Source organism: Montipora capricornis, chromosome 10 (genome assembly GCF_036669925.1).
Source record: "Montipora capricornis isolate CH-2021 chromosome 10, ASM3666992v2, whole genome shotgun sequence".
Lineage (NCBI taxonomy): Eukaryota > Metazoa > Cnidaria > Anthozoa > Scleractinia > Acroporidae > Montipora > Montipora capricornis.
In genome coordinates, this window is record NC_090892.1 from 56,151,209 (window position 1) to 56,173,708 (window position 22,500).

The window sequence follows — 22,500 nt, forward strand, 5'->3', positions numbered from 1 at the left end:
ATATTGTTATGGTATCGAATATCATCATAGTATCATGGTTAATGTCTTAGGTAAATAGCCCCCTGGGAAGACATGCGGTTACTAGTAAAATACTCAACCCAGAAATATTGAAGAAAATAAAAGGTAATCGAGAAACAGTGCCTTCGACGCTGACATGTTGATCATTTTCAAGTTCCCTTACAACTTCTTTTTCACCACAAGTTTAAGCGTGCATTGTGAGCGTCTGACAGCTTTTTGAGACAAAAGTTCATTGAAGTTAATCCCCCAGTCCGGCGGAGTTAGTACCTTATTACATGAAATTTTCGCGACACGTTAATTTCGCGATTTTACGAAATTCTTGTACTATGAATCATTTTAATTTCGCGATCTTTAGTACGTAAGATGCTATTTAAAGGCATTTAACTTATCCTTGAAGCAAATAGAACAACTTCATTTACAATAACGTCAAAATTTACAACAAGAGATGCAGCGACGGGTCTATATGAGAACAGTAGCAAGTTCTAACAATTTCCGCACGAATTTTACGCTTGTTCGTTAGTTTTGGTCAATTGACCATGATCTCCAGAGTCGTTTGTGTAAATTTCGGGATGGAAGCGAAATCATGAATCATGAATCATGAATCATAGTTTAAAATCTTTTAAGAATCACGAATCTTTCTTTTAAAAACTTGGGAATCATGACAGACAACGACACTGAGGAAAGCTCAACAAAATGCATGCATGAATTAATTACTTCCGATCCAGGGAATTTCCAAAATCGCTTTTAAAAATCATGAATCATCGAGGTAATAACCAAGGAATGAAGAATACATTAAGACTCGAATGAATTCGCTTCCATCCTAGGTGGTATGAAGAGTTGCAATTGCCTCAGAATAGATAAAAACGTGATTTTTGCCTACTTTTTGTTGTTGATAAACTCGTCCTTTCTTCATTATTAGCTATTATTGATGTTACCAAAACTTCTTAGCAGCACGAAGTAAGATATCGCTTTGATGATCCATACGATGTTTTTGAAATTCATATTTAATCAATACATGTTTCGGATGAAACATCATCCATCGTCAGTTGACAAATGAGAAATAAACTAAAGTTGAGCAATAAATAGTGTAACAAAGTGAGATATAACATGAATAATTAAGGATGAAGGCGAGAACAGAATAAAAACACCCAACCACGAAACAAAACAGAAAAAACCAAACTGTTTAGGCTAAGAAAAGAAACTAATTAGTATGAAAGGGATAAATTAAGATGTTTGACTTGGGAATTTAGAGATGGCTGCTCCCAAAGGATATGCATGGCTTCTTTGATTTTCAATTGGAAACGTGTGGAAGCAGAGTCAAGGATTTTAAAACAGTCTTCTGAACACCGGGAGCGACAATTTTCAGAACCTCTCAAGTGCTTAAATATGTGGGAATGTTTGTCGGAGGCGAGATGTTCACGGATGCGAGTGGCGAAATGTCTATTGGTTTCACCAATATAACAGGCATTACAGCCTGCACATGAAAACTTGTAAATGATTCGCGATCGTAAACCCGCAGGGATAGGATCCTTCGCCCCAAACCAACTCCTAATTTTAAACGGGGTGAACACCAACTTAATTTCCAGGTCGCTGCAAAATTTGTTGACTAATTTCTTAATTCTGCGTTTTGTTATGATGGAAAAGGGACCGATGTACGGTAATTTAAAATACAGACAATTGTCCTTCCGAGCAACACTCTGAGAGGAATCGGAGATAAAGTAATTGTTGAGAAATTTTCTAACAACATTCTCGATAACGCTAGAAGGAAACAAATTCTTCCTTAATGTTTTGGTAAGGTTGCTTATGTCCAAGTGAAAACCAGTCCAAGTATTATTAATTTTAAATACTCGGTCAACCAGAGTGCGTACTAGTCCTAATTTGTAACTGAAAGGTACAAAGCTGTAATAATTAGTGAGAAGACCGGTGTAGGTCTTCTTGTGGAAAACCGAGGTAATAATGCCCTGATTACTATGGTTATCTAAAAGCACATCTAAGAAGGGAAGCTTGTGGTTTTCTTCCTTCTCCATAGTAAACTTGATGTTAGGATGCTGGCTGTTGATATAACTGAAGAAAGATAAAGCATCCTGCTCGGTATTAAACAAAGCAAAGGTGTCGTCAACATATCTGCGGTAAAACTCGATACCTGAATTGTAATTCTCTAACCAGCGTTTCTCATGGTGACCCACCATTTATGACAAGATCTATCCATCAGGATCTCAACCAGCCAGAATTTATGGGCTTCCTAAGATGCATAAGGTTCAAGATCACTCTTCGACACCTCCTTTCCGGCCCATTGTTTCTTCGATTGGAACCTATAATTACAACCTAGCTAAGTATTTATGTACATTGTTAAACCCTCACATCCCTAATGACTACTGTGCTCATGACACTTTTACTTTTGTTAGTGAAGTCACTAGACTCCATACCCTAAATAAGTTCATGGTTTCTTTCGATGTCGAAAGTCTTTTCACCAACATTCCCCTCATCGAATCTATCGACTTAGCGGTAGACTACATTATGAAGGGCAATCCAGATATTAAATTAGGACGGGAAAATCTTACTAAGTTATTTTTCTTTGCCACTGCTCAAACTCATTTTTCATTTTTGGGTAATTTTTACGATCAAATTGATGGGGTAGCCATGGGCTCCCCGCTTGCTCCTGTATTAGCTAATCTCTTTATGGGTCACCATGAGAAACGCTGGTTAGAGAATTACAATTCAGGTATCGAGTTTTACCGCAGATATGTTGACGACACCTTTGCTTTGTTTAATACCGAGCGGGATGCTTTATCTTTCTTCAGTTATATCAACAGCCAGCATCCTAACATCAAGTTTACTATGGAGAAGGAAGAAAACCACAAGCTTCCCTTCTTAGATGTGCTTTTAGATAACCATAGTAATCAGGGCATTATTACCTCGGTTTTCCACAAGAAGACCTACACCGGTCTTCTCACTAATTATTACAGCTTTGTACCTTTCAGTTACAAATTAGGACTAGTACGCACTCTGGTTGACCGAGTATTTAAAATTAATAATACTTGGACTGGTTTTCACTTGGACATAAGCAACCTTACCAAAACATTAAGGAGGAATTTGTTTCCTTCTAGCGTTATCGAGAATGTTGTTAGAAAATTTCTCAACAATTACTTTATCTCCGATTCCTCTCAGAGTGTTGCTCGGAAGGACAATTGTCTGTATTTTAAATTACCGTACATCGGTCCCTTTTCCATCATAACAAAACGCAGAATTAAGAAATTAGTCAACAAATTTTGCAGCGACCTGGAAATTAAGTTGGTGTTCACCCCGTTTAAAATTAGGAGTTGGTTTGGGGCGAAGGATCCTATCCCTGCGGGTTTACGATCGCGAATCATTTACAAGTTTTCATGTGCAGGCTGTAATGCCTGTTATATTGGTGAAACCAATAGACATTTCGCCACTCGCATCCGTGAACATCTCGCCTCCGACAAACATTCCCACATATTTAAGCACTTGAGAGGTTCTGAAAATTGTCGCTCCCGGTGTTCAGAAGACTGTTTTAAAATCCTTGACTCTGCTTCCACACGTTTCCAATTGAAAATCAAAGAAGCCATGCATATCCTTTGGGAGCAGCCATCTCTAAATTCCCAAGTCAAACATCTTAATTTATCCCTTTCATACTAATTAGTTTCTTTTCTTAGCCTAAACAGTTTGGTTTTTTCTGTTTTGTTTCGTGGTTGGGTGTTTTTATTCTGTTCTCGCCTTCATCCTTAATTATTCATGTTATATCTCACTTTGTTACACTATTTATTGCTCAACTTTAGTTTATTTCTCATTTGTCAACTGACGATGGATGATGTTTCATCCGAAACATGTATTGATTAAATATGAATTTCAAAAACATCGTATGGATCATCAAAGCGATATCTATTATTGATGTATAGTTATTCACTTAATGTTTGTGTCATGTTATGTTCGCGAAACTTATTGTTCGCGTCACTTTAATTTCGCGATTAAAAAAGAAATTCGCGAAATTAAAGTGTCACGAAAATTTCATGTAATAAGAGGTAAAAACGGATTCAACCTGAGACCGGATTTGACCGACAGCATATCCCGGCACTACTTAAGTCACTAATTGTCCTTATAATGAAAAAAAAAAAAAAACACTTGGCATAGCCATCGTATCTTGTTAAACTGATTAAAAGGTTGCTTCTGGAATTGGTGTCGTTAAACGAATTAGACCTGTTGCTTAGCTTCATTACATCTGCAAAGCCTTGCCACCGGCAGCCCCATTCCCGTTACTGCAGTATTGACTGGGGAAACTTCGGTAGAGCACTCTCACACAAGCAGCTAAAGCTCCACAACATAAACTGTGGCGCCCGCATTTGAGCTTCCTCTTTTTATGAATCAGGTTCGAAGTATTTTTTTTACGGTTTTCAAAGGACATAAATGAACCGCTCCTAAAACATCTAAGCGTCATGTTTGTTATGCGAAACGAGTCAGGCGATGCTCGGCTTAAAGGTCTCTATCAAAAAATTGGCGGTTCCATTAAGAAACAAACTATTTAAAAAGAGTTTAGTTATTGGGATCCAACTCTCTGGAAGAGCCTACCCTGCAATCTTAGGCATGCCCTCACTATCAAACAAATTGTCGGGGAAGTTATTAAACCTTGAGTTCACTTTGGATAACTATGAAGTAAGATCCATGACATTCATCTATTTCTCAGTGTTCTCATCTGTAAGATCTTTTGATTTTTACATAACCTCTATCTATTTTACACCACTGAAGAAAAACCAAGCGCAAATGCAAACAAAATAATACACGTCTGAACGACCTGAACGCAATTTCAAACGCATGCGCCAGCGCAAGAAATAAATGACAAAAATTTCAATTTTTTGTGCTTCCTTTTGCGCATATGTTTCCTGGATCATGCTGGATAAGTAACTTCAATAATACATGATGTACAGGACAACAAGGTGTAATGCTGAGCACAAGACCTTGATGTAGTGCGTACATCATTTAAGTGTAGCATGCTGCACTAACGCGTAAGTAACATGAAGTGGTCATTCTTGTATGATCCGTGTTGTCTAGCTATATCCCTTTACAATGATGCAGAAACTATTATTGGACTACAGCAATCATTGATACTAATCTTTGCTGTTCTTCTCTTTTTAACAGTCTAATGTAATTTCTTCCAAGCCTGTAATCTTTTTCAATACCGGTCGATTAAAACGATCAAAGGTTCAAATTTTATACTATTAAAATAAACTTGTTGGGAGCAACCAAATCCTTATTAGCATGTCTGGCAGTTGGTGAAAGTTAAAGAAACATTAATTGATTCCGCGCAAACCTATTCGGGCGCGTGCACTCCCCGTGTTTCCGCTCACAATCCCTATTGTGCCAAGTTTCTCTTGCCATTATACATTCCCATTTCGAGCGGCTGCCACACTCGCTACAAAAATCAATTTCAGAACGTAGAGGATACTCGAGAAAGAATGAGGGTTCCCATTCTTTTGTGCAAACCGGCTACATTTTGTCGGAATGACTGAATATCGGGGCAAATGGTGTTTTAGAAATAAAGGAAAATCTAAACTTTTTTTGGCCGGGAAAGCATTCCCCGATAGTCCCTCTCAGAAAAACGCCCGGCGGCTTAAAATGCCGATCCAACATTTTCCTGGAAAGGCTTGTGACTTTATACACCCATACAGAATGGGCAAACTAAAAAGTCTTTCTTCTTCCATAAGGATATCAAGCCGCGAAAAATTAAGCTTGCCAACAGTTCCCGTTGACTAAAAAATATATACAAATACTACAACTCGCGCTGGCTATGTCTATCTTCTTGGTTACGAAAAGTACATCCACTCGCAAACTATCAACCGTGACTAATCATCTAAACAAGGAACAACGATGCCATATGTATTTGGTTGCAAGTTTCTCTTCCATCAGTGGATTCCTTTGTCAGCCAACTCTTCCTTTACTCGCAGCAGGTAATCAGGATCGGGATATCCAAACCTTCAAAGAAAATAAAAAGTAAAGTTTTTTTTTTTTTTTCGCAACATTTTTTACCAAACTTATCTTTGAGAAAACTGGAAAAAGAGGCATTCAAGCTTTCTGACCTACTCTCCATATTCTGGTGTTCAAACTTTATTCAATGAATGAGTGCGTTCCTTATTTTCAATCAGTTGCTGTTAATGAAACTACTGATGGTGAAGGTTAACAATGGTAATTGAACTGCGTGGAGTGCGATTTGGTCTGAAATCATACGAGTGATTTCAAAATCGAACGAGCGCGCAGTGCGAGTTCCATTGAAATCACAAGTATGATTTCAGACCAAAATTGCACGACAGGAAGTTCAATTGCCACTTTATTACATCCATTTAGAAATCGCACAAATACAGGGTTTTAGTCAGTACCAATATTTTATTGTTCCAGTTGCCAGTTTATAAACAAAGCGGAATTGGAAACGCTTCTACATCTCATTTTGTATGCAAAACAGAAACACGTCAAACGTCACATGTCAAAAATTCAGTCGAGCGTAACCGAGGAAAAATACGTTGCATTCAAGGAAATAGGCCATTTTCGAGTTTCTGTTTGTCTCGGTTTCGAAGTGAGTCTTGGTGCTCAACTATTCTTGGGTTTCACTCACGTGATCAACAGCCATGTTTTTCAACGAAAACAAAAGAAGACGTTAGCATAATAATAGCTTTCAATTCCCGGAGGAATGGATCGGGACACCAACATGGCCGCCATTTCATTGTTTGGGGACACCAACATGGCGGCCGTGACGTCATGTGAAATCCAAGAATTTAAATGGAAATGAGTTTGATTTGCATGATGATAAGCAACTCATTTCCATTTGAATGTTGAGCACCAGGACTCGCTTTGAAACTGAGGCATGCAGAAACTCGGAAATGGGCTATTCAAGTCTGATCAAAAACCGTTTATACTTCAAAGTTCAATCCTCGTCGTCTGACTCAATGATGTGAGCCTTTCCTCTGTGGTTGTGGTTGAAAACTGTCGTTGTCTTTAGAGAAAAAATTGAAGGTGCAGCCGGTGTAATTCTGCGATGGAACGGGACGATCTGCACAAGTGAAGGCTGCCATGTGATACAGAAACTGCGAAGGAAAACTTGGTGGAGCTCCCGAAAATCCAGCTGAAAACCAGGATTGAAGCCCATGGTTTGATGCATTTGGCTTTGTTGTGGGACATGGTGAATAGGAACCAGTGGGGCTAGTTGGCGTTGGACAGCAATCTCTTGCTTTGAGGTTTTATTTGCAGTGTTTTGGTTGGAGACGCCGTTTGGAGTATTTTCATTCGGCATTTCTTTATATCCACTGATAATGTGAGAGATTTCTTTCCTTTGATTCTGGTCTATCTCGTCGTAGTCGTCTAACGAACATTCATGTGCTTGACCCGTATAGTTCACAGATAACATTGTTCGGTTGACCGGATTTCTTCAGTTCTGACAACAATGTTTTTCTCATGCTGTGGTTTGTCAAGTTCTTATTTGTCTTGAGACAGGAGGCCATGGTTTTCATGATATTGCCAATGGTGTTTCGTCCCATTTGAATTTTGGTGTACCAGACGAATGTTGATCTTCGACGATTTATGATGCTCAGATAGAGTGGCCCTGTGTCTTTCATTCCCTCGGGTAGCTTGGACAACCAAAGTTTGAAGAGCCGCACTGGATCGGTTTTTCCGCCATCGGTGCTATTCATAACTTGTGGTGTTGTTCTTCGCCTGATTGTTAGACCACCGCTTCGTGTTTTCGTTGGACCTTCACGGAACTCTACAACTTCAGTGCCATCTTCTTGCGGTCTTCTTACTAGGTTCTCCACGTAGGCGTCGTAGTCTCCTGGCGACCTCGTAATCCCAGTTTTTCAGTCAAATTTTTAAAGTTGACATTGGTCAAGATCTTTCCATTAAAATCACCCAACTGACTCTTCTTCTAGTGTGATCGGCTGGGCTTTGCTGGGTCTCTTTCACTTTCCTTGCTGACGCAGAGAAATAGCCTTTGCTGCAGCATTGATGATTTCTTGTGAATTGTGAAAGTCCCTCGATTGCACGATGCTGGATGGATAGTTTTTCTTCTTCAAATACCGTTCAATGGCACTCCGCACGATTTTAAGGGATTCCGGCTCGTAATTACCTCCGTCCTTTTTTTTGACCTCGGCGTAGAACTTGCTCAAGACTTTGTCAAGTTCTTCCGGTAGGCTTAACTACATAATTCCCTGAAAAAATTGTCTAAAATTCTTTCCGGAATTTCCCAAACAAAAGCTCTAAAAAATAGAAATGTCTAAAATTCTCCAAAAACTCTATAAAATTCCCGAAAATTCTTAAAAATTTCGTTACTTATAGTGCAAAGTCTACCATATTTGCTATCAAGCAAAGATCCGGATTCCGAAACTAAGGTGAGAAACCGCTGCTTAGATGCACTGTAGGACCTCTTTTGGTGAATAACCGCTGACAAGGAATGGATACGAACGGACTGACCCCAGGTTAGAATACAAAAAAGCACGTTTTGTCAACGTTTCTGCCCGTGAAAAGTTTCCAACATGTCAGGTAAAGTTCAAATTGCTCTAAAATTCTCGAAATTGTCAATTTTTCCCTAAAATTCCCGAGAGTTTCTAAAATTATTTTTAATGTCTAAAATTCCCAAAAAAATTCCGGAATTATGTAGCTAAGCCTATCTTCCGGCGCCGTCGTTTCAATGGTGACATTTTCAAGATGGCGGGACTGGCACCAGCTTCTGGAGACATTCATCCATTATTTTGTGGATCGGGACGATTTTGTGGATCAGCGACAGCCTTGAGCTCTTTTATTGCATCGCTTGAACCTACAGGATACCTGAAAACATCTACTTCTTGCGTTAGCTCTGGATTTGCTGTTCTGTGGCTTTCGTTGGTGTCTGTTTTGCTGGACTCGGGATCACACGGATCTTGAGCAGATGTTGAAGAAAAATCGCCAAAACATTCGTCCAAATGGGCACTGATAGTTAGAAACTCCCCTAAATGGAAATCTTCAGCCTGAAACAGCTCATTATCGTCATTCAGAACTGTAAGTAATTAAATTCATCCAAATTCGCAACAGACAACGGCTTTCTTCGTCTTTCATTTTCCTGCAATATGATTGGTTACCTTGAACAAACCTTGAAATCTGATTGTTTTTTTTTTTTGTCTTTCTTTCTCATTGGCTGGGGAAAAGGTGCGATTTAGAGCAGAAAATAGTGCGATTCGGGAATAAATCGCACTGCTGAGAGCCAGTCAGATTGCAAAGATCACCAGTGATTTCTAAACGTAATGAAGGTGTAAATAGAACAGTGCGAAGTATGCATGATATGCTAGTTGCTTCGCATCCAGCCAGGGGTCAACAGAAAAGGATATCTAAGTCAGAATTCAAACGGTAGACCCCAGTAGCGCTGCAAGAACTACTGATGGTGGTGGAGAATCCTAACGATGATACAGAGATCGGGGCATGGTTAGATTTACAACAGCCAAGGACTCTAACTTACTTTGTAGTTGCTCCTATGCATTCCTTTGGAAACAGAAAAAAATACTAATCATCACCTGCCAATTAGCGAGTTCTACTTCCTAGTAAGTCAAGTGAAAACCACCATAAGCTTAAGACAAATGCAAACGTTTCAAATTTTACGGAACAATTTATTTGCACTAAGTCAGCTTCCTCGTCGTATATTGACGGAAGCATGTACTCCCTTGTCCACGCCCAAAAAAACCTTCGACAGAAGAAACACATATTAAACGAGCCCTGGACGACTATTGAAGATGAATGCTGGCAACCATTGCGAGCTCTCACTATCTGGAACATTCTACCGTAAGTTTTTCGTATATTCAGTGTCGGGAACAAATTTTCTCGATTCAATGTTTTTCAGCAAAAGCATTTGTCACCGAACTTTGAGGCAACGTTTCTCTTCTGCACACTAACAGAGATAAAATATAACACATACACCTTATTCAAAAATGGCGGACACGCGGAACGACCTAGGTTCTAAAACATGAAAGCAAGGTTTAGTAGGCCGTATTTCAGTCTGGAAGATTTTAGTAGCGGCTGTCAGCAGATTTATGTACAAGGCTTTGATTTTAAATAATAGTTTAACAGTTGTTTTTCAAGGTTTATCAGTTATCCTTTTTTTAAAATGCGCTTTGCGGAGTGGAGGAATACGTGAAAAGTGGACGCGATCAAATGGTGATAGATCCTGAACTGGACGAAATTTATACCAAAAGAAAAAAAGAGGATTATGAATATTATGAGCTGCACTCCTTCGTCATCACCCAGCGTGAAATACCCAAGCGATGGCTGGGGAAAATCTCTAGAAAGGATACCTTCATTTACTCGCATCGACTCACAGGTTTTCCTGTTCGAGGAGAAAATCCCAGACCTGGAGAAAAAATTCAGGGAACTCGAGTGGCGATTGTTTTGCTTCCCTTATTACCTTTTACACAGGATTTCCTAATTTGAAAACGATGGAGGCTTTGTATGCATTTTTACGGCCTGGGGCCATTGGAGAAAACATTCAATATTTGTCCTCTGCAAGAGACGACATTCATGCTGGTCATAGTGAGCATTCAGTGAAACAATCTTGAAAACTATAGACGAATTTTTTTCTTACATTGTGTCGCCTCCGACAAGGCTTCGCCCAAATACACTCGGCTCAGTTATTTAACGTGTCCCAATCAATTGTAAGCAGAATTTTTATATTTTGGATCAATTTTATGCACTTGAAACTAGGACAGATAAATATCTGGCCGTCCAGAGAACTTGTGGACGAGACACAATTCAAAATACATTTGATGTATCAACAAAGTGAAAAAAATCCTGCTGCATAATTTAATTTCAAGATTAGTTTTCACTTTGTTGATACGTCTAATTACTTTGAATTGAAAGTCCATTGTTATTATCACTACCACAGTAATGCATGGCTTTTGCCATTATCAAGGTATTTCAATTTTCCAACGTTGTTGCGGTTCACCATGTTCCTTTTAATAGGAGACTTACATAACTCTCAGATATTTATATCCATTTCAACACAAATAAGCTTAATTAAATACTGTGTACATGTGCCCTGGTTCATTTTCCAAACAAAATATTGTTTGTTGTCTGACATTTTCAAATTAGGAAATCCTGAGTAAAAGGTAATAAGGGAATCATTTTTGGAAATGTTCTCGAAGCAAAACAATCGCCACTCGAGCGCCCCGAATTTTTTCTCAAGGTCAGGGATTTCCTCCCTCAACAGGGAAACCTGTGAGTCGATGCGAGTAAATGAAGGCATCCTTTCTAGAGATTTTCCCCAGCCATCGCTTGGGTATTTCACGCTGGGTGATGACGAAGGAGTGCAGCCCATAATATTCATAATTCTCCTTTTCCTTTTGGTGTAAATTTTGTCCGGATCAGGATCTATCACCATTTGATCGCGTCCACTTTTCACGTATTCCTCCACTCCGCAAAGCGCATTTAAAAAAAAGGGTAACTGGTAAACCTTGAAAAACATCAACCGTTAAACTACTATTTAAGATTAAAGCCTTGTGATAACCGTTTTACAAGCAAAGGTTTCGTTTTAAGTTTAATTAAGGGAATCCCCACTACATCGCATCGCGCAACCAAAACCGCAACTCTTCATTCTTCAGCGAAGAAGGATTTAGCCCAGCTAACAAGGCTCCGGGAATGTCATCTTCGGGAAGAATAACTGAGTCATTCACTGCACTACTTAAGCACGCCATTTTAGGAGGATTTAGCTCTGATAAGACCGGAATATCGTACAACATAAATCTGCTGACAGCCGCTACTAAAATTTTCCAGACTGAAATACGGCCTACCAAGCCTCGCTTTCATGTATTAGAACCTAGGTCGTTCCGCGTGTCCGCCATTTTTGAACAAGGTGTATAAATATGCTTGTTTGAGGCGGTAAGGCAGAGCTTTAGGCAGATATGATATACCTGCAACGTATACAAACTGGGTTTCAATCTTCGAAAACAGTGCTCAGATGCAAGATATCAGTGGCCAACAGTTGAATTTTCTTTGTAGTTAACGAAACCCGTTCCTTTAATCAGCACAGTTATTCTTATTCAAACACGACTACATGTACACAAATTAAATTACCTTCTCTCTTGTTAACCTCTTCCCTCCAGAGGGAGCAGGTTGCCGGGCTGTCGGCGGACTAGCATATATGTCCGCCGTATTTCGTGGTAATGAATTGCTGTAGGAATCTCCTAGAGGTGACGTCTGGCCTGGAGAACTCAAAGGGTGGCTGTGTACTCTACTTGAAGATGTCGGACCAGGAAAATTAGGAGTTATCGGCTGATTGGAATCGTTAACAGGTGCATTTATCGCCAATGCGTTGCTAGAAGAATAAGCTGCAGGTTGCTGGATTCTCGGCGGACTACCATATATACCTGCCACATTTCGATTTAATGAATTGCTGTAGGAATCGCCTAGAAGTAAAGTCTGGCTGGGAGAACTCAAAGGGTGACTGTGTACTCTACCTGAAGATGTCGAACCAAGAAAACAAGGAGTTACCGACTGATTGGAATCGTTAACAGGTGCACTTATCGGCAATGTGTTGGCAGAAGAACGAGCTGCAGGTTGCTGGGTTCTCGGCGGACTAGCATATATACCTGCCATATTTCCTTTTAATGAATTGCTGTAGGAATCGCCTAGAGGTGAATTCTGGCTGGGAGAACTCAATTGTTGACTGTGTTCTCGAACTGAAGACGTCGGACCAAGAGAATAATGAGTTACCGGGTGACTGGCATCATTACGGCAACTAGGTGCATTTATCTTCAATGCGTTGGCAGATAAGGACTTACCGAAGACACTCTTGTATCCATCAGGAGAATAAGAACTCTGCTGCTGTTCCGTTGGTGAATGCGTTTCGCCGCTTCTAAAGTTATTTGGCTTGCGGTTTCTACCACGATCTGACTTTTCAAAACCTGGTTTAGAACTGTCACCCTCAACACGAGATGGTAAAGAAGTGGCGGAACCTCCTTCGGAAGCATGCGTCATTGAGTCATCCCCAAATCTCCTCTTCAATTCCTTCCGAAAAGCAAGCACTGAGGGTTCGTCAGTGTCCACAAATCTGATGTCAGTAATCGTTTTCGTCTGAGCGTTTTCCCGTCTGATAAACTCATCAACAGCGTCACACATGACTTTAGCGCAGATGTCTTTTGGCATTTCACAATTTCCGGGACCAATGACTGGCAGTGCTATGGAGGTCATGCTTAGTTTTTGAGCTTCCAAGAGACTGTTGATGCAAGCGCGACGAAGGATCTTTCTTTTTTTCTCTGCATGAACAACATGAACAACAACTTTGCAAGGCAAGTTACCAGATTCTGTCGCTACTGCGTCACCATCTTTAAGACTTCCACGCTTTCGGCGAATCTCCCGAGAGTCGTCCTCGATTCTCTTCCCACCCTTGCTGACAATTGCCTTGCCTACACCACCAGCAAGACTAAGGAACCTATCTGACGCCTTAACGATAACATCGACGGGCTCTTTGGTTATATCCCCCTTGTAAACGGACAATTTTACTCTCCCTAAGAGAAAAGACAACAAAATTCCAAATCATCTGTTGACTGTCAATTAGTGTTACCGTATTCATGTCTATTTAAAATTTTTAATTTTAGGCTCCATATAAAACTCTTAATACGCTGATAGGATGGTTAATTGGCAATGGGACAAATGAGAAGGACGTAAGAGACCCCGGCAGAAACTGAACTAGTAAGCTCCCTAACACCTGTTGTATGTCCTGCGTATTAAGCTACGGATAGGTTTAACCGGTGGATAAGACACCATCCGACAGTTTCGGTATGTGCAAAGATTGCAGTGTTACTTTCGTAATAGAATAATTCGTTTGTCTATATTTAGGCGCGATTTGCACCTTATTTCTTTTTGTTCATTTATTTATCGCACCGCTGTACAAGCTTGCATGATTGTTTTAAGTGATCGGATTTCGCCTTTGATATAGTCACGTAGTTTTTTACACAAGGCTGATTGTTGCAACGCTACTTGCGCATGCTGGTTACAAGCTATTTCAAGTACCTCTACCTTTTTTATCAGCTACCATAGTTACTCGGAGTCAGACTAAAGTAAGTCGTTTTTATTCATATTTTCGTTGTTATAGCCATTAGTTTATTATCGTAATGTGGCATGATAATTTTAGTTTTTACTTAGTTTTGCATCGCAATGCCACGTGCGCGTAAGTCAAGTAATATTTCTAAGGCGTTGGCTCATTTAGGCTTTTATCTTTTGCTTTCTAGTTCGAATCACAACAACATAACAAATTTTCAGCGCTACCATATCTCATCAAACCATTTCCCAGCTACAAGATACATCGAATTGCTATTCAACCTCAAAGTTTTAATTTAAACCTTTAAGCGACCTTCGAACTCTTCTGTTCTCCGCTGCTGCTTTTGCGTTACTTCAATTAAAGTTTATTTCGTTTCGTTACCACTGTGCGTTGGAATTATCTGGTTTATGTGCAATCTTTTCTCCCGCTCCACATGTAATCATTGCGGGTTACATGCAGTATTTTCTTAGCCAACGTTTAAATACATTGTGTAACCGTTTCGCTAATGACACAGGAGTATGTTCATTATGGATGATTAGTGACAACTGTAGAGGTATTTTAGGCGTGTTTGCAGGTGTGATGAATCCCTAGGGGATACTAGGCTATTTAAGACTTTAAACAGAGTTAACTGAATAGAGGGTAATGTGAAGTGCTAGATTTATATCCCATATGAACCATGTGAGCGTTAGCCCTACTGATGGAAATGGGCCCACACAAGGACAGAGAAAAACTCTAACCAGGGTGGGAATTTAACCCACGACCTTCGGGTTATGCAAGAGACACTCGAATATCTATTTAACCTCTGCTTGATTGTTTTTTCACTGCTGTATTTTCTTTATGGTGATGATGTAAACGCTCGCTGTATCCAGTTTCAATAAACGAGATGCCCGCTGGTGATTAGAGTATAACTTGAATTATTAAATTTTTAAACTCGGTTAAATCTCGGTTGTCAGCTCATATATACCTTAATTTGACCTTATGTGGCAATTGATTGCGCTAAGCGTCGCTAAGCTGAATGTTTTTTCGCCGGAAAGCGAAATTTCTCTGTGAATAAAGCAAAACAAAAACCTTGTCGCGGAAAGTTTGGATCAATTGCGACGTTTAGAAGTATGCGAAAAGCAGGGTTCGTACGCGTCTTGAAAACCCTTGAATTTTGAGAGTACATTTTCAAGGCCTTGAAAGTCCTTGAAAATCTCTGCTCTTCATTCCTGGTCCTTGAAAGTCCCTGATTTTTCTCTAACCCGCAGTTTTAATATTTGAAAACTTCAGTAAAAATAATCAGCCACTTACGTCATGTCATGGAAACGCGACGAGCTGTGGGGTCGAGAATGGTTACCAGTGCCTTTGCATTATTTTTACGCATGTACGTTATGGAAAATGAGCAAGAATTGTACTGTCAGACTACCAAAAGTCTGCTACGAGCCTAGAAGGCCCATCAGGCCGGCGCTTATCTCCGGTTTCTGGAGCATGAAACGACTGGGAGTATTCTACTCCTCCCTGGATGGGATGCCAGTCCATCGCAGGGTTACCCCCAGCATTAAATTCGCCGGTACCCATTTATACACCTGGGTGGAGAGGGGCACCGAGAGAGTAAGGGATCTTGCCCAAGAACACAAAACAATGTCCCCGGCCAGGATCCGAACCCGGACCACTCCATCCGGAGTCGAGCCTATTTTCAAGGGTAAATTCTTCGACGTAAATAAAAAAGACGTCCTTGAAATTTGAAAAGCTGGCCCTTGAAAGTCCTTGAAAATCCTTGAATTTTTGGTCTGAAAAAGTGTACGAACCCTGGAAAAGGCAAGAAATGTTTTTGTGATGAGCCTGCGTCTGTCTGACAACAAGGTATTACACAACATCGCATCTATCATTTTTCTTTTTTTTTTGATTTCGCTCGGATTTTCTCGCTTTTTTCGCTCGTATTTCGTACTTCCAAACTTTTGGAGTTTAAGGAAATTAATAAAACAATTATTCCATGCGCGCTTGTAAGATAAGAGTCTAGTTATAGCTACGCGGCTTTTCCACTGCACAGAGTTATCCAGCGTTTGAACACCTGGGGCCTGGTGAGCTAGTGTGTTTTATTTAGGATCATAGACTGTAAGTCTCCCTACCCTGGTCCTAGAGGTTTTTCTTGAGCCGCGAAGCGGCGAAGACGAGTCGCGAATCAGGGAGAAGAGAAAAACCTCTGGTTACCTTGGACCTGAATCTCACTTTCATGCACACGCCAGGGTCAGGATCTGACCCTCGGGCTCGGATTGGTTGATATTTTTACAAACACGCACATCAATATGATTGGTTCGTTTGATTGGTAATACCGAGGGGACGCATGATTGCTGAAGTTGCCATTGGATCCTTTGTTAATTATCAATTTGACACGTTTGAGAGCTGGTGTGTGCATGAAAGTAAGGTAACCCTAGGTTTATTTCTTATTGCTGCTTCGAGACTCTTCTTCGCCGTTTCGCCGCTCTCTCACGGCTCAAGAAACACCCCTTGGGACCACATGTCAAGTAAGCCTCCCAAATGTCTGCTTACTTGACACCTGTAATGGCTAGCGTGACATATTACGTGACACTTAAGTTACGTCGGCGGGTTGCAGTGCATGCTGGAAAACAAAAGAGTAAAACATCTGCTTGTAAAATGGCTACTAATTAACTGTTTGTACTGTGTGTCCAGCTCAGCATATTACAATTTCGCAGTTATGAACGCAATATAACTTTTGATGGTAGTCATGCAGTATAACCGTACTTGACAAAGGTGATATGTTTTTATAGGTTTCGGAGGTCAAAGGTTCGATTGTTGCCGGGGACTTCTACTTCTTTTTCAGTTGCCCGTTGCCAAGCGATATTATCATCTTTATCACATGTATCCTGGATACACTATACTATTGCCATCAATAACTATTATTTACACGCTGAATCTGACCTCGGTATATAACCAGCCGGTCAACCGATGATGGTACATCTCTGGGATACTCAGCTCCATCCCCGTCCAGAAAAAAATCACCACCTGTGCCACAATAAATAGGGAAAAATGTTAGTAATCGGGGTAAACATTAAGAGCATTCATGTTCTGTATTGTTTGGAAGCGAATTTGAGATCTGGACTCGTCTGCAGCAAGGGCAAGGCTCTTTGGGTAAGAATCAATTCTGCCTCTTGGTATTGCAATAGGGAGCTTTAGCAACGACAACGGCGACGGCAACAAGAACGTTACAAATTTGCATATTCAGTGGGCAAAAACAATAGCTTTGCTCGCCCTGCACGTGCTTTTTTCATTTTTGTCCATTTCTTTGCCGTCGTCAGCAAAGCAACAACGTGAAATTACCAAGTTTGAGGTGTTATGGAGAACGTCAGCACTTGGAGATAAAATTTCTTTTTTCGCCCCTAAATTAAGGGCCGCTCGTAACGGTTTCACTCCTAAGGGACTGCCACACCTTTGTCATATTAAAAGGCTTGGAGTAGTCGCGAAGTGATCGCAATAACGTGAATTTATGTTTTTACATGACGTTCTCGTTGCCGTTCCCGTCGTCGTTGCTAAAGCTCCCTAATACGTGTCCGACAACGTATACTAACACAAAGGTAGCTACATTATCTGAGTATATTTCTTTCAAATAAACTGGTGTCTTACCGTTAATCATCTTAACTATTGAGGACATTCAAAGTTAGTGTGTTTGCAACAAACCAATTTCTAAGAGAATGAATGACTCAGTTAGTGAGTTGTAGTTATTTGAAGTCTATCGAGAATTCATATAAAAGAAAACTAAATTAACGAGTTGTATTAACAACTGGAAAATACTAAAAAATATAACTAATATAATGACGCTGCTTATTAACTAATTTAAAAACTAAATGTTAAATATTTCTTCCCTTCTGGGTCTGGGATAAAGTTAAGTTGTTAAACAGGTAAAATTGCCAGGAACTGTTCTTAAATAGTGATGAGAACTGTTAATAATGGCTTTTGGTAGTAAGTGAAACATTTTCATTTTGTCCAAATACCTTTAACCCCAATTCCTTTCTTCTAGGCCGGTGATGTTAACCGAACCACCTGAAGTTTCAGCTGCTGGGGGAAAATTATTTTAAGCGCCCTTTTTTGGACTGTCTCAATTATATTGGACAGGAAACCTGGGATAGCCTGCCACACTGATTCTGCATATTCCGGGACTGGTCTCACTATGGTCATACACCTTCAATGAGATGTTTTTGCTTCATCAACACTGGCTTTACGCAATACCCTTAAAGAATATAAATTTTTCTTAAAAATGTATTCAACGTTGCTATGCCACCTGAAGTCACTGTCCATACCTGCAACAAGTATATTTCTACCACATGATTGATTGCCTATTGAGATTGGTCATACAGTTATTTGGGAAATTAATTAACTTTTTTTACACTTCGTTGGGTTCAATTTCGCATCATGGACCAAAATTATGGTTATCAGATACAGCAGCGTTCAGAGGACTTACAGAGTTTCTAGGGAAAATGTCTTTTTACAATGACTGCCAATTTCTCGCGCGCTCATTGGCTAATTTTTATTGACAATAAGCGGACAGACACATAAATTTATAAGTTATGCGAAATTGGTCACGTCAGCTTGAAGAAAATTGAAATTTCTCGCATTTTTGTCTCGCGTTCTTCTCGTGTTTTGACTTAATTTTGACCAGTCTGCCTTTTTTGTTATTGTAAAAAACAAATTGATGTCAGTTTTTCATGCGTCTGTCCTGTTATTGACAATGAATTTCGTCATAACATTGTCAAAGTAGTCTGTGGATCCACTCGGCTATCGTCTCGTGGATCCACAGCTACTTTGACAATGTTATGACGAAATTCATGATTAACTAGACGCTCCATAAAGCGTACACTGGGTTGCCTGTGGTACGTGTTACACAAAAACAGAAAGCACTGAATTGGGTGGTATTGAACGGCAGCGTTCCAGTTAATTTTTTCAAGTGGGCGGTCATTAAGACCATTTGAGGGTCACCGACATGTCGCGCCAGCAGAGGCCCTTCACGTTCACACCTTTAATTATTTTGTAATGTCCTGTCCCATTTTGAGGTCTTTTAGTCTTTTAAGCTTTGGTAATAAATTCAGTTTAAAGATAACAAAACACGCTCTTGAGTAAAATTCACTCGTTTCTTCTTTAAATAAATACTATTGGTCTGCAAAAAACTAGCTGCAAATTGTTCTGACGGACGTTTTCCAGCATGTCATGCATGTCTTGCAGTTGCACTAAGCAAACGTTTATTGCACACACTAACAAAGGACTGAAGATGTTGTTTCCGCTTCATAATTCCTCGCTTCATAATTCCTCTTCTTGTTAGTCTAATCTAATGTCAGGTCAAAACATTGTTTGACTTTACGTTTGCACCAAAAAGTACCGTAAAAGCCAGGAGTTAACAGAAAAAGAAAAGAAAAACATAGTTTTATATATGTCTCATTGAAATATTAATGACAATCGATCGTAAAAACACGTTCTCTGACCTTTATGAAGGAATGGAAAGGTCATGATGTTTTATAAAAAGGAAGAAATTTATCACTTGCTAGGCAACATAAAGGTGCACGTGATCACCTTGTGTCAACTGAATGAACTACGGGAAAGAATGTTAATCGTTGGTCGTTTTCAGAGTAAAACGTACTTTTTAGCCAAGAAACTTCTGTCTTTGTTTTTTTAAATTTTTTTTTAATATTTAACTGAATATTTACGTTTCATCTGTCTGGTCAGGAGGCCTTCTTTGTCGGGTTCCTGAGGACGTATCTATTTTGACTTCAGGGTGAACTATTTACATAATCGCGAGGTTTAGCGGCCATGTAATTGAAAATCTGAACATCTATGAGATACAAAAACAGACTTGCGAATTGTCGCAAATCACAATGCTGACAGGCACAAAAGCAGAAGAAATGGTTCATAAATATGAAGTTTGTTACTATCTGAATGTTTTTGTGTTAGAGTAAAGGGATATATTGTCACGCAAATGATGTAATTTCATGACACTCAAAATTCGCAAAAAGCGTGAGTTTCATGCAAACAATCTCCGCACTAGTAAGTCGTAGCAGTAAATTGGATTAACCAGGAAGTTAAGGAAATATTGTTGCCTTCCCAAATAAACTTCATTTTACACTACAATGACAAAATCATTTGTCAGAGAAATAACATTCCTGTCTCCTCGCGTATCACATTTCAACGCACGTATGCAAATTAGTTAACTCATTTTCAACGAGTCCCGATTCCTGCGAAATTTTTCTTCTTTCAAATATTAACAAAAATATTATTTCTCGTCAAGCGTTGCATCTTTTATGTTCAAATAACCGCTAAAAATAAAGATTTTTTAACGATCTATCCGTAGATATTTTTTCATAATTTAATATTCTCTGTCAAAATTTGCACAACAATCAAAACACAAAAATAGCAACGCACGCAACAAATTTAGTCGCATTTACCTCTTCGTCGAATTCTCATGCTTAACACAGGAACGTTTAGTTATTGTGAAAATCTTTCTCTATTCGTTAGCAATCACCCTTTCAAATTTCAGGGAAATCGACCGGTCTGCGAACATTTTATGAGTTTTTTCCAATGGAATGTCAAAAGGCCAAGTGGATGTTATGCATAATCGGGCAAGTTCGGGCGATCAAGTTGCGCGTGTGATCCATTATATTTGTTTTTTCAAAAATGTCCCCGAATCGTCAAGTATCGCCACAGAAGACAAGAACATCATTCTAAAAGCTCATTCTACGCAAAAAGTAGGTTCTGGAGGTAATTTTGAGAGTGGAAATCAAGTTTACGGCAGACGATAAACACAAACTCACGAGGCATGGTATATTTAATTACGTTAATACAACAGAAAGACGCTAACCTCATTTTCACACGAAAATGCTTTACTATTGCCATAAAAACTATCCAGTTAAGCTCGCATATTACACAACATGATAAATTCATAAAGGCCACCTTTTCCACCGAAATATTTTTTGAAACAAACAACATATTTGCTATTAGAGGCAATATTTCTTTAAAAAAATTCTTGGCTGTCACATTTCCAATTATTTTTTTTTTACTTGAAGACTGTGCAGAGAACAGAGATCACAGATCCACGTAAGGTGTTCTGTTCCTTTTCTGTCTTTGTTGAACCCATAAGTTACCAGATAATAGACCATTTTACAGTTGTGGCTAATTTACCAGGCCTAACAATGGAAGCGAGGCTGCCGGTGACCCTGTTTTGATACAAACCTTCATGCTTTTGTAATGTTAATATGGACTAATTTACATGATAAAAGCAGTGAGGTCTGTATCCATGCAAGGTCACCGGCAGCCTCGCAGCCATTCATAGGCTTGGTCGCTGAGCAAACAACTGTAAAATGGCCCATTTTCCATTTGGTTTCAGTATTTTACATAACAGCACACTTGGTAAAACATTAGAAATACAGCTCACTTTGATTTCGCCTCGACGGGCAATAGTTGTTGTCGAAGTCCATTACTCCTCGCTTTTAAGATTCCAGATATTTATTTTTCACCACCTGTCTTATTTATCCAATTGCCCTTCCATTCTTGAGCTCCATAAGGGTATATTTTGTTTAAAGATGCACTGAAACGCCACACGCGTTACAAGGACTTTCGACGCCATTGCAGGTTTAATGATTAAATGTTCTCCTGTGTGCACCAGGGAAATCTGCGCATTACCCCAGCATTCTCAAACGTAAAAAAATACGCACAGAAGACTCTATGCACAAAGACACCACTTATCAGGGGAGTGACAGGCAAGACTTTTACCGACACGGAAAAAAGCATACGGAGAAATGAAACGCAGATTCAGACTGGGTTTGGCAACCCATTAATAACTGGATAGACGCATGAAAAACTGACGTCAATTTGTTAAACAGCTGATGTGCAGTCAACGAGCTTAATCCGTGGGCGGCATTCAGAAAGCGGCTTTTCATCACCACTATAGCCTGATTTCAAGTCGAGGGGGACAAGCTACGAGTCTGCAAATTATGGGATTAGCAACTATTGATCCACATAGTCAGAAAGTGCACACCAAGCTTTACATTTCAACCCACCAACAAAGCAAAAGCAGCCCTGCGAGCGACCTTAGGCCGTAGTTTGTTCACTCGATCTAAACCAAACTGGCTTTCGGAAGATGGTTGAGAGATCAATTTTGGACGGTTGACCTTTGGAACCAAACGCTCAACAAACCGAGCCCTACCCGGGTGCAAGGACGTTGTCTGTCAACACATTTTTTCATTAATAATTCATGAGCCTATTAACCTCTCAGATGACAGAAATCAGTCACGTGCATACATCTTTATAGCCGGCACAGAGTGATCATTCTGAAAAGCCCGGAGAGGATTTTGATTTCGGTCTCGGCGGAAATCGGGGTACAATACATAAAAAATGAAATTACTACTGAATTATTAATGAAAATATGATTACCGTGATCCTTTTTT

At 39.7% G+C, this 22,500-nt stretch overlaps 1 protein-coding gene and 1 pseudogene across 2 annotated transcripts in view; both read right to left on the bottom strand.

Moving 5' to 3' along the window:
- Positions 1–4,713: 4,713 nt before the first annotated feature.
- LOC138021753 (E3 ubiquitin-protein ligase TRIM71-like) overlaps positions 4,714–22,500 on the bottom strand; it is a 30,681-nt gene continuing 12,894 nt past the window's right edge. The window contains exons 2-5 of one of the 2 annotated variants that reach the window (XM_068868747.1): positions 16,994–17,077; positions 12,816–13,541; positions 12,109–12,491; positions 4,714–6,006 (exon numbers count right to left, since the gene is read on the bottom strand). In XM_068868747.1, coding sequence (XP_068724848.1) covers positions 5,986–6,006; positions 12,109–12,491; positions 12,816–13,541; positions 16,994–17,077 — 1,214 coding nt within the window. In that variant the 3' untranslated portion in view covers positions 4,714–5,985. Of the gene's footprint in view, positions 6,007–12,108; positions 13,542–16,993; positions 17,078–22,500 lie in introns of both variants that reach the window. The other variant, XM_068868746.1, reaches the window with a different exon arrangement.
- Positions 6,014–10,941, bottom strand: LOC138018956 (uncharacterized; annotated as a pseudogene).